The sequence below is a fragment of the Pimephales promelas genome, chromosome 3 (genome assembly GCF_988280905.1).
Source record: "Pimephales promelas chromosome 3, fPimPro1.hap1.1, whole genome shotgun sequence".
Lineage (NCBI taxonomy): Eukaryota > Metazoa > Chordata > Actinopteri > Cypriniformes > Leuciscidae > Pimephales > Pimephales promelas.
Window position 1 is genome coordinate 41,352,551 of NC_142771.1, and position 13,553 is coordinate 41,366,103.

At 42.0% G+C, this 13,553-nt stretch overlaps 1 protein-coding gene across 3 annotated transcripts in view; it reads right to left on the reverse strand.

Moving 5' to 3' along the window:
- Positions 1–13,553, reverse strand: part of bahcc1a (BAH domain and coiled-coil containing 1a) — a 149,526-nt gene that overhangs the window by 52,869 nt on the left and 83,104 nt on the right. For all 3 annotated transcript variants that reach the window (XM_089128912.1, XM_089128914.1, XM_089128913.1), the window contains 6 exons: positions 11,360–13,543; positions 10,806–10,920; positions 10,509–10,714; positions 9,039–9,194; positions 4,240–4,484; positions 1,603–1,948 (listed from right to left, as the gene is read on the reverse strand). In XM_089128912.1, coding sequence (XP_088985038.1) covers positions 1,603–1,948; positions 4,240–4,484; positions 9,039–9,194; positions 10,509–10,714; positions 10,806–10,920; positions 11,360–13,543 — 3,252 coding nt within the window. The remainder of the gene's footprint in view (positions 1–1,602; positions 1,949–4,239; positions 4,485–9,038; positions 9,195–10,508; positions 10,715–10,805; positions 10,921–11,359; positions 13,544–13,553) is intronic.

Sequence of the window (13,553 nt, forward strand, 5' to 3'; positions counted from 1 at the left end):
CCAAAACGCATCTTAACACCAGGTGTAAACAGGGCTTTAGCTTCAAAACAGCGACAGAAGACACAAGACTGTTTCAATTAATTAACACACGGCTCTGAGCAATACTTGATTCTGATTGGTGAATAGAGCCATAAAGCGATATGTTATTCATCATCCGGGTCAGCAGCACTATACGCCTGCTAGGAATGGTTATTCTTCGTGAAAGTTTTGCTTTTTGTGAGCTAATGAAATATTAAAAATCAGTATTATGTGTTTAAGTTATTTAAAGGATTAGTTCACTTTTGAAAAAACTTTTGCTGATAATTTACTCACCCCCATGTCATCCAAGATGTCCATGTCTTTCTTTCCTCAGTCGAAAAGAAATTAAGGTTTTTGATGAAAACATTCCAGGATTTTTCTCCATATAATAGACTTCAATGGGAACCGGATGGTTCAAGTATCAAAAGACGGTTAATAACTGTTTCAGATGCAGCTTCAAATGTCTTTAAACGACACCAGACGATGAATAAGGGTCTTATCATGCGAAACGATCGGTTATTTCAAAACTTATTCCAAAAATGTAACTTTTATAAGGACAAATGCTAGCCTTGCTCTATTCTGTGAGGCGCGTTTGCAACGTCACGTATTACGTAATTACGTTCAAAAGGTCACGGGCGACGTAGCCGAAAGTACAGAGTCAGTGTTTACAAGTTGAACGCATAGGTTGAACGTGAAAACTAACTCAAACACCGTTTACAAAAAAAGGAATTAAAAGGTAAAACAACGATGTCGGACGATTTTGATTCTGTACTTTCGGCTACGTCGCCCGTGACGTTACAAACGCGCCTCGGAGAATATAGCAAGGCTAGCATTTGTCCTTAGAAAAGTTACATTTTTGGAATAAGTTTTGAAATAACCGATCGTTTCGCATGATAAGACTCTTATTCATCGTCTGGTGTCGTTTAAAGACATTTGAAGCTGCATCTGAAACAACTATTAACCGTCTTTTGATACTTGAACCATCCGGTTCCCATTGAAGTCCATTATATGGAGAAAAATCCTGGAATGTTTTCATCAAAAACCTAAATTTCTTTTCGACTGAGGAAAGAAAGACATGGACATCTTGGATGACATGGGGGTGAGTAAATTATCAGCAAAAGTTTTTTCAAAAGTGAACTAATCCTTTAATTATGCCATCCAGTCTCATGTACTCGCTCTCTCATTTCACACAAACGCAGTGGCGGCCATTTTACGACACTGTTGGATTATAGGATAACACACTGGTACGATTTTAAAACAGTTTAAATCTGAAATCAATTTCTCTTATCCAACTATTTATGTGGCGAAATACCATGTAATAAGTGGTGTATACTGGATCTCTTAAATGTCCGTCTAGTTTGAACTGCACAATATTTGGTGTCGACTTATTTACTGATGTGGCAAGTAGCGTTTAACAAGCGGGATGATGTCCATCCAGCCGATTGTTACCTCAGGATAAACCCCTTCAGGGGCGGATGAAGACCTGATCCTGATCACCCTGTCGGGGGTTATTCTGAGATGGATGTTCATTATCTCTTACACACAAGTAAAAGCATTGTATGAGAGTCTTATATTACTGCTCACCAGGCTCCATGGACTGAGGATAGTTCTGAGGCGGCTGGCCTTCCGCCCTCTTCTCCTGGGACTCCACAGCTTTGGGCAGCTGTGATGGGGAAGGGCTGATGGCCGGGGAGCGCGGCGTCACAGCGACCGGACTCGGGGCGGGACAGGGAGTAGAGGGGGTGCTTTTAGGGTGAGGTCGCATACAAGGGGACCGGCAGCAGGGGGACAGGTGTGCAGTGGACCCCCTGGGAGGAGAGGAAGCCCGGTTGGACGGGCCGTAGGAATAGCATTTAGCAGGTTTGGGAGTCCTTGGATCTGATAGGATGTCTTCTAGATCCATGCTCTGCTCTTCTGGTTTCTTTTGCACCTACGCATTAAAGAAGTCAAGTCACATTTATTTATATAGCGCTTTTTATAATACAGAGATAAAATGAAAATAAATGCAACAAAGTTTGTTCCCAGAAGAAAAAGAATGACGGAAAGTCGGAAAGGAAAGAGAATTCAAGCCTCGTAATGAGATCTGGACAATTTGGTTAATTAAAGGAAACTGACATGTATTCTCAAGACTGCCAGGTCACGCAAGCTACACATCAATGTAATTGCAATTGGACACCCCTGTATTGCTGAATCAGGTTTCAATCTAGACCCTAATGGCTCAGATCTATTGATTTTGACCTGCAATCAAAAAGAGTAGTGCTTGGTCCGATCACGCCACAGTTCATGGCAGACTGCATTTAGTTTAAAATGGTTCTTGGAGGAAGTATGGATCCTAGGGAGCAGTTGTGGGAACACAACTCATGATTTATTGGCTCCAAATGTTGTTTACTCCCCTGCACACAAAAACAACTGTGTAGTTTGACGGAAAAGAGCACATCCTCTCTCAGTATCAGGTGTCAAACATTAGCTCATTTGAAAGCCCAGCTGTTTCTAGACCACTGCATTTTGTACAGTCTGATATAAAACGGCTATTTGGGAATCGAAAACTTGAGGTCAGGTATCGGTAGGGTTGGGTATCGTTTGAATTTGAACGATTCTGATTCCGATTCCTTGTTTCGATTCCGGTTCCTAACGATTCTCGATTCCGATTCTTTTAAGAGGCAGGGTCAAAAAAGTTTAGCTAACCTTGTTAACCAACGGTCTTTCTGAAGGAAATAATCCTTTCTGAAGGAAATACTCCTTCTGTCACAAATACTCCTTTTGTCACAAATTTTGCATTTTGCCGAGATTTCGTTATTTTTAGAAAAGTGAAGCCACACTTTGGACTGCCGGCGTAAGCTACTCATGTTCGACTCGCGCGGTTATGCCAACACTTCCGGTAGACGCTTCTTCGTTGGTGTTGTTCAGCGGTTTCTTCTTCCGCTCCTAGTTTTGAATATCGAAACTGGGAATCTAAATTTTAACTTTTGAACGATTCCGCGAAAAACGAAAAGTTAGTCCCGATTCCAATCGATACTCGATTCTTGAATACCCAACCCTAGGTATCGGATACTTGTTATAAAATGTTTAATTTCGATTCCTCTTATCGATTCCTTTGTGAGCATTTCGATATGACTTTAAACAAGGCGACTCTAGAAGTATATTGGGCAACTTTTAAAGTGACAGCAGCAGCCGTCTATAATAACACTAATCAAACAACAACAAATAACTTATATAGTTGTGATGTGAATTTTATTTATAAAGTGCAGTGTTATTTTACATTTGATTACCGTTTCTGTGCCTGAATACCTGGAAATCTTAAAACTGTTTATTTCAATCGTATCTTTGTTCAATTTGTGGCTATTGCTATTTTTTCATTCTTTTTTTAATTACTGAGTGTTTACTTGTCTTTAATAATGATTGACATGTATACTGTATTAGTTAGGCTAGTCGTTTTTCTATGGTATTCTTAAACCACAGGCACACGTTCCTTACATAAGTGTTCTTCAGCCTGTTGGTTTTTGTTCATGATATTCAGCTGCAATAAAAAGTTTTGCAATAAGACTAAATGTGAATGATATCTAAGGTTTGTTTTTAACCTTATTGGAATCAAAATTATTAGGAATCGATAACAGAATTGAAATTGGAATCATTAAAGGTGCAGCGTGTAATGTTCAGGGCCATCTAGTGGTGAGGTTGTGAATTGCACGAAACAGAAGTTACGGAGGGTGACAGGAAGTGATGTTGCAGAGCATAGCCAGTTAAGCAAAGGTAAATTAAGAAATTAGGTTAACTTAATTATTAACCTAAGTATCCGTTTAGGGCTCCTGTTGAAACATGGCGGAGCAAAATGACTATTTCAATGTAAGGAGACCCGCGGTGTTTAGCTCATAATTAAAAATAAAAACATAACGGTTCATTACGTAAGGTTGTTATACACCACTGAAAACATAGTTATGAATATGATATTGTATTTCTGTCAACAGATCCTCCTAAATATTACACAATGCACCTTTAAAATTCAAAATGATTTTAGCTATATGACAGGTTGTGTGTACCTGGCTGTTGGCTCTCTAATTAAATGTTTTGCAATAAGACTAAATGTGAACTACATCCAGTTTTTTTTAACCTTCTTGGAATTTAAATTAGGAATTGATAGGCAGAATTGAAATTGGAATAGTTCAAATTCAAACGATACCCAACCCTAGCTCTACGAGGGGTTGTGTGTGTGTGGGTGTGTACCTGGCTGTGGTCGACTCTGGCTCTGTGCTGTAGCTCTGTGGTGTTTGCAGCTCTGTGTGATTGAGGTGGTGGCGTGTGATGGCTCGGGTGTTGCTGATGCTGAAGCTGCTGGTGTTGCTGGAGAGCGTAAAGCTCCTGTTGGCGTAGAAACTGCGAGCGAGGATACACGGCGGGATGCTGCATGTGGGAATGGGCCCCTCGGGCCCTGTAGACTGGGGGCCACAGGCCAGACTGCTCCATCACATCTAAGCAGAGAAACACAAGTGTAAGTCTTATCATGTGGAAGGTCATGTTAGAGATCAGGGGGAGTATTGCAGAAACCTTTTATCTGAAGTTCTTCATTAGTTGATTTATTAGTTCACAAGTTGATTTAGGATTCTTATCCTATCTTATAAGATCTAATTTTATCTGTAGTTAGGAAATCTTAAACCCCTCCATCGTGATCGGTTATCAACTCTCAGGTCTGTTACCAAGCAACCAACAACACGCAAACAGCTGCTGTGAAGTAAAATGGAAAAAACTCAAGAGATTAAAATGAAGAAACAAAGTAAGTGGTGCTTTGCTTGCCCCATCAAACATCGCTGTTCTTCATCTTGTATCATTAAATAAATGTGACGCTAGTCTCAGGCAGTGCTATTATCATGTTTTTTTTTAGTTGGCTTTTAAATACCTGGGTTGGACACCATTGGGGTTGTCCTAAAGTTAAGACCGTTTTTAGGATTTTTTTGTAGAGTTAGGATGCTTCTGTAATACCCTTTTCCTATCCGAAGTTAAGATAAGATTTTGCACTTAAGAAATTTAATTTTGTAATAGCTTTTAGCCTAAATAGGTCCTCACTGAAACTGCCATGGTTTCCAAACAGATAAGATAGGATTATTAAAGTTAAGATCTTTCTGTAATGTGCCCCCAGAATGTTAATAAATGGGTCTCAGTTTTTAAATGGGTACAGGATAGTAGTTTTAATTGTATTCAAGAAGATTTTAATGCACAAAAAAAGGTTATGTGGTTTGGAAAGAACCATCTGTTTAATAAAGATATAACATCCTTCGATATCTTCATACAAATGACTGCTCCATCCCATCTAATCAGAGAAACACAAGTGTTAAGGTCCTTGCACACAGAGTCTGAAATTTTCGTTTGTGTATTTTCATATTCATCATTCGGTGGCTCTGAATTGTCAAAATATCTCTCAAAATGCTTGCTAAGGATGTGAAAAACGCAGAAAATCAAACCCGATCCGAAGTTTTTTATGACTGACGAAAGTTTTGGAGGCAGTGTGTATAATATGATTAACATAACGTGAGATCGTATTTATTTTGTAACGTGCGAAAATTTCGGAAAAGAATAACGGTCTCAGTGTCCAAGGACCTTTAGTCTTATGTGTAAGCAAGTGTTAGAGATTATGTTAATAATGTTAATGGGTCTCAATTAGAGATCATCCGATTAACCAGCCAACCAGCCATCCAATCAACCAACCAACCAATTAACCAGCCAACCATCCATCCAACCAACCAGCCAGCCAACCAACCAACAGACCAATTTACTAGCCTACCAGCCAATTAACCAACCAACCAGCCATCCAATCAACCAACCAATTAACCAGCCAACCAACCAACCAATTAACCAGCCATCCAATCAACCAACCAACCAATTAACCAGCCAGCCAGCCAACCAACCAACCAACCAATTAACCAGCCAACCAACCAGCCATCCAATCAACCAACCAACCAATTAACCAGCCAACAAACCAATTAACCAACCAACAAATTAACCAGCCAACCAACCAACCAGCCATACAATCAATGAACCAACCAATTAACCAGCCAACCAGCCATACAATAAACCAACCAACCAACCAATTAACCAGGCAACCAGCCATACAATCAAACAATTAATCAGCCAACCAGCCATCCATCCAACCAACCAATTAATTAACCAGCCACCCAATCAACTAAGCAACCAACCAACCAGCCAGCCAAGCAACCAGTTAACCTACCAATTAACCAGCCAATCAACCAACCAATTAACCAGCCAACCAGCCATCCAACCAATCAACCAACCAACCAATTAACCATCCAACCAGCCATACAATCAACCAACCAATTAACCAGTCACCCATCCAATCAACCAACCAATTAATTAACCAGCCAACCAGCCATTCAACCAACCAATTAATTAACCAGCAAACCAGCCATTCAACCAACCCGCCATTTTGGTTACCATTGACTTCCTGAAAAATTCCTGACTGAAAAATTGTATGGACAATTTTTTTTTTTTCAAAATATCTTATGTTCCACAAAAGACAGAAATCAGAAATTCATACAGGTTTGGAACAAACATTAGGATGAGTAAATTCATTTATTGGGTGAATTATCGCTTCATTTATATTTCAAAAAATCATTGTCAGTCCAATAAATAAATAAATAAATAAAAGTAACTCTGAGTTCAAGAGAGACCCGTCAACCAGCAATCCCACGCTCTTCTTGGAGTCTTGCTCCCTGTTCACCACTTTCGTTTTCTCACACTTAACTGCATTCCTCCCTCAATTTTTCTCACACTAGATGTCTCCAACCCAAATGTGCAGCCTTGTGGAGCACAGCATGATATATGCTTACACCAATAAAAATTTGGTTAAAATTAAAGTCAACATAATGGAAGTGGTTCCCATTAGAATAAATATTACACAATCATTTGACAAACTATATTCACTCCCTTTCCCTTGAAAAATTCCCTTCCCTGAAAACCACAGTGGGCCAATACTCTAACATGTAGTCTAGGCGACTTCTTAGTTCCCATGTCATGGATAAACTCCTGCCATTCCCCTGGCAGGAACAAAAAAAAAAAGAAAGCCATCCGTGCACATACACAATGACACATCTTCAGTCTCCGGAAGTCAAATATGTTTTTCTACTTTTCCCATTTCTCATAGTTTCATTAATGTGCATGTTCAGCTTGACCCCACTCTCACCCACCCCTGTCCGTGCTTTGACACGTCTCGGACCTTTGCTCCGGGACATTAACCCAGCTTAACTAATGTTTCCCGGGGGAAGGCTTTTGTGGATGCACTTCCCCTTTGAGCTGATATTTCTGTGGAGAACAGAAGGAAAGTGTGACTTCTGGGTCTGTTTACACGACAAATGTATGCGTTTTGGTCGTTCGTTTACATGAAAACGGCGAAAAGAATGCCTGAAAACGAAAACTTTTTAAAAATGTTTCGAAGTGTCTGTTTTTGAAAACGATCTCCATGTAAACGGCAAAAAAGTGAATCTCTGGATATCTCACATGTGTATTACGTATTCAGTCTATAGTGTTACATCGCCATCTACTGGCCTAGCAGCAGAATACAGTGTTCTTAGCCGTTTTCGTGGATCCATGTGAATGGGGATCGTTTTGACAATGGTGTCGTCTGTACAAGGAAAACTTAAAGGAAACACTTCTCCGTTTTAAGAACATCGTTGTCGTGTAAACGTACCCTCAGACATTAAAATAATTCGATTCCACAGCCTGGTCGTGGAGCAGAGGCCTGTGTGGACTAATGTTACTTCAGCTTGTTTTGAGCACATATGGCAATAGCTCTGAGGGGGATGGTGAGAGCATCCTGACCCGGACCATGTGGGAGTGGAGCAGGTGGTCGACCGGAAACTGTTTGTGCGACTCAGTGCATCACTTGCATGCTTTCGCTCTTCTTAGCAATCTCATAGGTCGTTATTCATAGCAGCTATTTAAAAAGATATGGATATTTTAATCTCCCAGGTAACAGTAATCTCAGGTCTTACTATTCTGTAAAAAACCACATCCGTATTGTTTAGTTTACAAGACTTTTTTGATTCCCAAATACACTAAGATGTTTAAAGAAACAGAATTCTCCAAAATGTTGCTCCAACTAGTCAACTTTGTTTGATGCGTTGACATTATTTCCACTGAAACAGGAAACTGAGGCGGGACATATTGAATGGCTCCTCTCCCTTTTTCAAACAGCCAATAGCGTTTCGTTTCCTCACAGACTGCAGTCGTACTTGACGGCACCATGGAAGTGAATCCGAGCGCTGATGATACGCTGGATTCAATAGTAGAATTGAATAAATTCAAGCCATATCATTCTTAACCAACTTAACGGAGTAAAAATGTGATTTTTTTTTTTTCATAACCTTAAGGCTAACATATTGATACTAAAAGCTAAAAAAAAAGCACGTTTTAGATGTGTACACACTACAAGAGCGTCAATGATAAGCTTGAGTCGTGTAGTATACACTAGTAGGTATAAGTAAACACTTGAAATGGACATATAACCTTGAAACCTGAGTGGAAACACTGTTATAGAGCATACGTTTTCAGACTCGGCAACCTGACCCCATGAGAGCCTCACAAAAAGAATGAATGCTAAATCTGACAAATGGGTCATTCACAGCAGGTCAAATAAATTGAGCATATGGAAGGGAAGGAGAATACACTGCCTTTTTTTGTCTTGTTTCCAGTCCAAATATTAAAAAACTCATAAATCAAGTATTTACTAGATGAGAAAAATGATATAAGATTGTATATCTTGTTTTCCGGGGGAATTAATCCAAATTAAGCACGTTTTTGTTTAAAAAGAGCAAAATGATCTGCCAATGGGGTGAGAAAAATAATCTTTATTCATACAGAAATAAGATTATTACTTTTACCCTATTGACAAATCACTAAAAACTCACTTAATTTTTTATATATATCCCCAGAAACCAAGGACTGGACACAAGACAAAAATACTAAGTAAGAAAAGCATTTTTTTGCAGTGAGGTAGAAAACATGGTGGTACATACCGAGATGTGAGGCTGGGTGTGTGGCAGGCTCACTGGGCAGCACCACCAGTTGGGCGGAGGGGTCCTGGGGCAGGGGCAGGACCGGCTGAAGTGGGGCAGGCATGGCCGCCGAAAACCCAGGGGGGAGATTCTGATGGAGAGCTGTGTGGCCAATACCTACACAAACACAACACAACTTTTAGGATACAACAACAGCCATGTTGGTCATGTGGTCAGTCGCATGATTGTTTGTTGTAAATACAAGGTCATATGGAATAATATTCATAAATTTTGTATTTAATTTAATAATAGGAAAATAATGTTCTATTTCTTATTTCATTATTTAAATCTCATTTTTAAAAATAGGAAGCTAGATGCGAGTCTACACTATATTTGAAATCTTGCATTTTATCTCAAAAGGATGTCATTTTAAAAAATATGGAAATTAGCAGAAACAAGTTAATGCAGCCTCCTATTTACACGAGGTAAAAATAAAGCTGCTTAGTTTGAATTTTTAAATTTAAAAAAAAAAAAAAAAACTTTTGCTGATCATTTACTCACCCCCATGTCATCCAAGATGTCCATGTCATTCTTTCTTCAGTCGAAAAAGTTTTATAAGCTCAAATGCTCGCCTTGGTCTGACTCGCCTGTTCGAGTCAATTTGTTCGTTTTGTTCGATGAATGAACTAAATGACTCGAAAAAAGATTTGCTCATTTTGATAGAGAGCAAGGCGACCATTTGAGCTTATAAAACTTAAACTTTGTTATTTATTTATTAAATAAGCGATCGTTTTGCTTGATAAGACCCTTATTCATCGTCTGGAATCGTTTAAAGCCCTTTGAACAGTTTACAGTTTTTTGGACCTTGAACTGTTTTGTTACCAGTGAAGTCCATTATATGGAGAAAAAAATCCTGGAATGTTTTCATCAAAAACCCTAATTTCTTTTCGACTCAAGAAAGAATGACATGGACATCTCGGATAAAATTGGGGTGAGTAAATTATCAGCAAAAATTTAAAAAATTCGGCCAGGGATTTTTATGCAGGTGGAGGGAGAAAAACACTGGCAATCTGGATTCAAACTGCCATAAAATCCCTGACTAACCCTGTAAAGTTTGAAAATACCTTACGACCCCATGAAAAACAATTACAGTCCGAATAGGGCTAAAGTTGATTTTTTTTTAAACATAAAAGTATGTCAAATATGTCAGTAAAGCAGAAATTAACAGAGCAAAATATGGGGAAAAGTTCAACGGTCTCATGCAATTCTCAACATTACTGACCATAAGAGAAGCTATTTTCTTCTAGAAACAAACTTTGTTGTATTACTTTCCTGTTATCACTGTGAAGCTTCTTTGAACTCTGTATTGTAAGAAGCGCAATGAACGTAACTTGCCTTGACTAGATTTAGAGCACCAGATAAAGCAAATTAAGTGAAAAAGACGATTAAAATGTATTTTTCCCACTTCATTGTGTTCTCAACATTACTGACCATAGGAGTGACCGGTCATCCAGAGGGAGGGACTGCCTGTGCGTGGCATCCAGTGGTGGTGAGCAGAGTGTGTGTGCGCAGCCGGGTCTCCTAACTGGCTTGACTGCATTGAAGTGCCACCTGGCACCATGATATGAGAAGTGAGGTCCCCATGGCAACTGTTAGAGGGATGGATGTGTGCAAATTCCACTCTTTCCTTGTTATCCCTGCAAAGCCAGATTGGAGACAGGTAAAAGGTCAGGGGTTGAGCAAATGTGACAAGTGAAAAAAGAAGTGTGTTTGGGGGGGATCATTCACCTGATAAACACGTCTCGTTCTCTCTCTAGGCAGCGGTGGCCCATGTGCTCTACACTTGTCCTTTTCCTCTCCTCCTCTCCTGGTGAATCTGAAGGATACATGGAGCGTGGAGTGCCTACAAAATGGTTAATACATTGACATCAATGGCTACGTTTGTTGTGACCAACTGACCAACTTTTGTTTTAATCGGACTGAAAAAGGTGTTCACATGAAGGCGTTTCAGTCCGATAGAGCCGTCAATCTGATTACTAACAGATAATTTGGTTGCATGTAAACGTAGCCAGTGATTTTCTCTCATCTGCAAATATCACTGTCATTGGCTCTCTTGCATGCAAACAGCTGTCGAGCAGCCGTTCTCTATGGTGCCATGTGTGCTCTCTCTCTTTCAGGAGTAAGAGAGGGAAAAGCTGTTTCCACTTTGGGTCTTGGCGAGTTCTGCTATTTATTTTTAATCAGTGAAGTCTTCCAGAGATCATGAATAAACAAACTGCTCTGTTTCCCTGCCTGTTGTTTGTTTAGGAAGACCCTGACAGATGAAGAAAGGTCAAGCTTACCTTTCATGTTGGAGTGGACCCGCCCCTGTCGAGCGCTGGGATGGGTGCCCGATGCTTGGCATGGGGGGTCTCTCTGTCTTGCAACAGCAACTGCAATCCCAACCGGAGGCTGTCGCACCTCGGCCTCAACATGTGGGGCTTCTCCTATCTCTCGCCCACGTCCTCCGCAATCAGCTCGCTCGTTTTCATGGCTTTGGGCTTTCCTCGAGGGTAAGGTCTGCTTGCCTCCTTGAAGAGAGCAACTGGTGCCATTTGGCCCAGTTTTGAGGCTCCCGAGCCCTCCAAACGGGCTCTTCTGGGACAGTAGGAGAGGCTGCTGGTTGCTGTACTTCAGAAGGTTCTTCATAGCACTAGTCTCTCCCTGTGAGCTTGCGACCTCCTGCTGGTTTTGAGGAGGAGCTGGATGAACCGGCGGAGGAGGAGGGGGGCCCATTCCTGCCGTCTGGTGCTGCTGTTGTGTAGGCGGTCTGTTGTTGGTAGCTCCACTGTTGGGCTCCATGTACGCTTTGTGTTGGTTCTCTTCAGAGTGGATATGATGAGGTTGCATGTCCCAATGCAGCACTGATGGCTGCTGATGTGGGTGATGGTGTGCACTGTTGTTGTAGCCGTAAGGCATTTCCATTTTCTGCTTCATCTCCTGGTTTCCATTAGCCTGGGCCATGTCTGCGCCAGGGGTATCCGGACCAGCCCTACTGTGCTGTTGGTGACGAATGCGGGCAACTTTCTGTCCATCTCGATGCATGGAGCAGCTTCCATGTCCTCCTCCACCACCCATGTGCTGGGCCATGTTCTTCCCAGCAAGAGGTGAGGGAATGTTTGGGGGCCCCGAGTGTGAGCAATCCCTGTAGGGCTGGGAACTGGTGTTGGATAGATTGGGTAAAGGATGGACAGCCTTTGTCTCTTGAGTCAGTGCCGATCTGTAGATGTCCGTTTCCATACTGTTGATGCAGTCAGCACTGCGGGAGCGCACAGTCTGGTGTTGCTGGGAATGGCTCTTCTGCTGTTGTTGTTGTTGTTGTTGTTGTTGTTGTTGTTGCTGTTGCTGCTGCTGTAGATGATGGTGGTGATTGTGGTTATGCATCCAGTCAGGGGCTTTTTCAGCTTTTCTGTAAGAATGCTGTTGCTGGGTTGGAGGTTGTTGCTGTTGTTTCCTCGGCCAGTTACCATGATGCCCCCCATTGCCAGCCTTTTCCATTGCCTTGTCCTTGACACCGTTCCCTCCGCCGCCAACCCCCTGGCACTCGGAGCCGCCCATCTGAAAGGGGCCTCCGTTTTTCTCCCCGAGGTGGCTAACAGATGGTACAAACGTGGCTCCAGTCACTTTGGGATCTCTGCAACCACCACTATTGATCCCTTTATCATGTAAGGAAGTATTTCCTATGGGGGCTGGCGGTGGAGGACAGAAAAAGTCAGGGTGATGGTGTGAGTGGCGGTTGTGGTGTGCATGATGGGGATGGCCAGGATGGAGCTGTAGACAATGGAAACCACCGGGATGTCCCCCTCCAGCAGCTGAACCCATGGGTAGCGGAGGAGGCACCGAGTAGGACAAAGAATGGTGCAGTGTTTGACCTCGCTCAAGACAGTCCGTGGGAGTCTGTTCGCTGATCCGCATCTCCCCACTTATTGCCTCTTTACCACAGCGCCCGTTAGTGCCACCACCCAAATGTCTGTTTTGGACATTATTGGACCCTACATTACCTCTACCCACCCCATCCCCAATGCAAGAAGTCATGGAGCCCTTTGCCCCAGTCCCATGGTCCCCATTTTGCATCTTTCCATTGAGTAGACAGGCACTAAGAGGCTTTCCCATGCTTTGTGGATGCTCCTTGTATTCCATAGGTAGAGTGGCTTTGTGTCCCCTGGCATTCATCTCTTCCATAGTGACTGGATGTTGTGGGTGGAGCTGGGGTTGATGGGAGTGATGATGGGGTAGTTGGTGGTGATGGCGGTCTTTAGAATCATGTTTACTACTAGACCTGTCTTTATCCTTTGCAGCTGAAACCACACCTCTGTCTAAGCTAGGCTCTTTAAGGCCCTTGTGTAGGATCACCCCACTCCCTGCATCCCTGTCCCTGCTGCAGGAGCCCTGGGGTTGTCCTGATCCTGCCCTTGACATTGGCTGGATGTTGTGATTGGCTGATATGAGTGGGGGCTGGGACGGGAGGCTTCGTAAATAGAAGTTCTCTGTGAAACA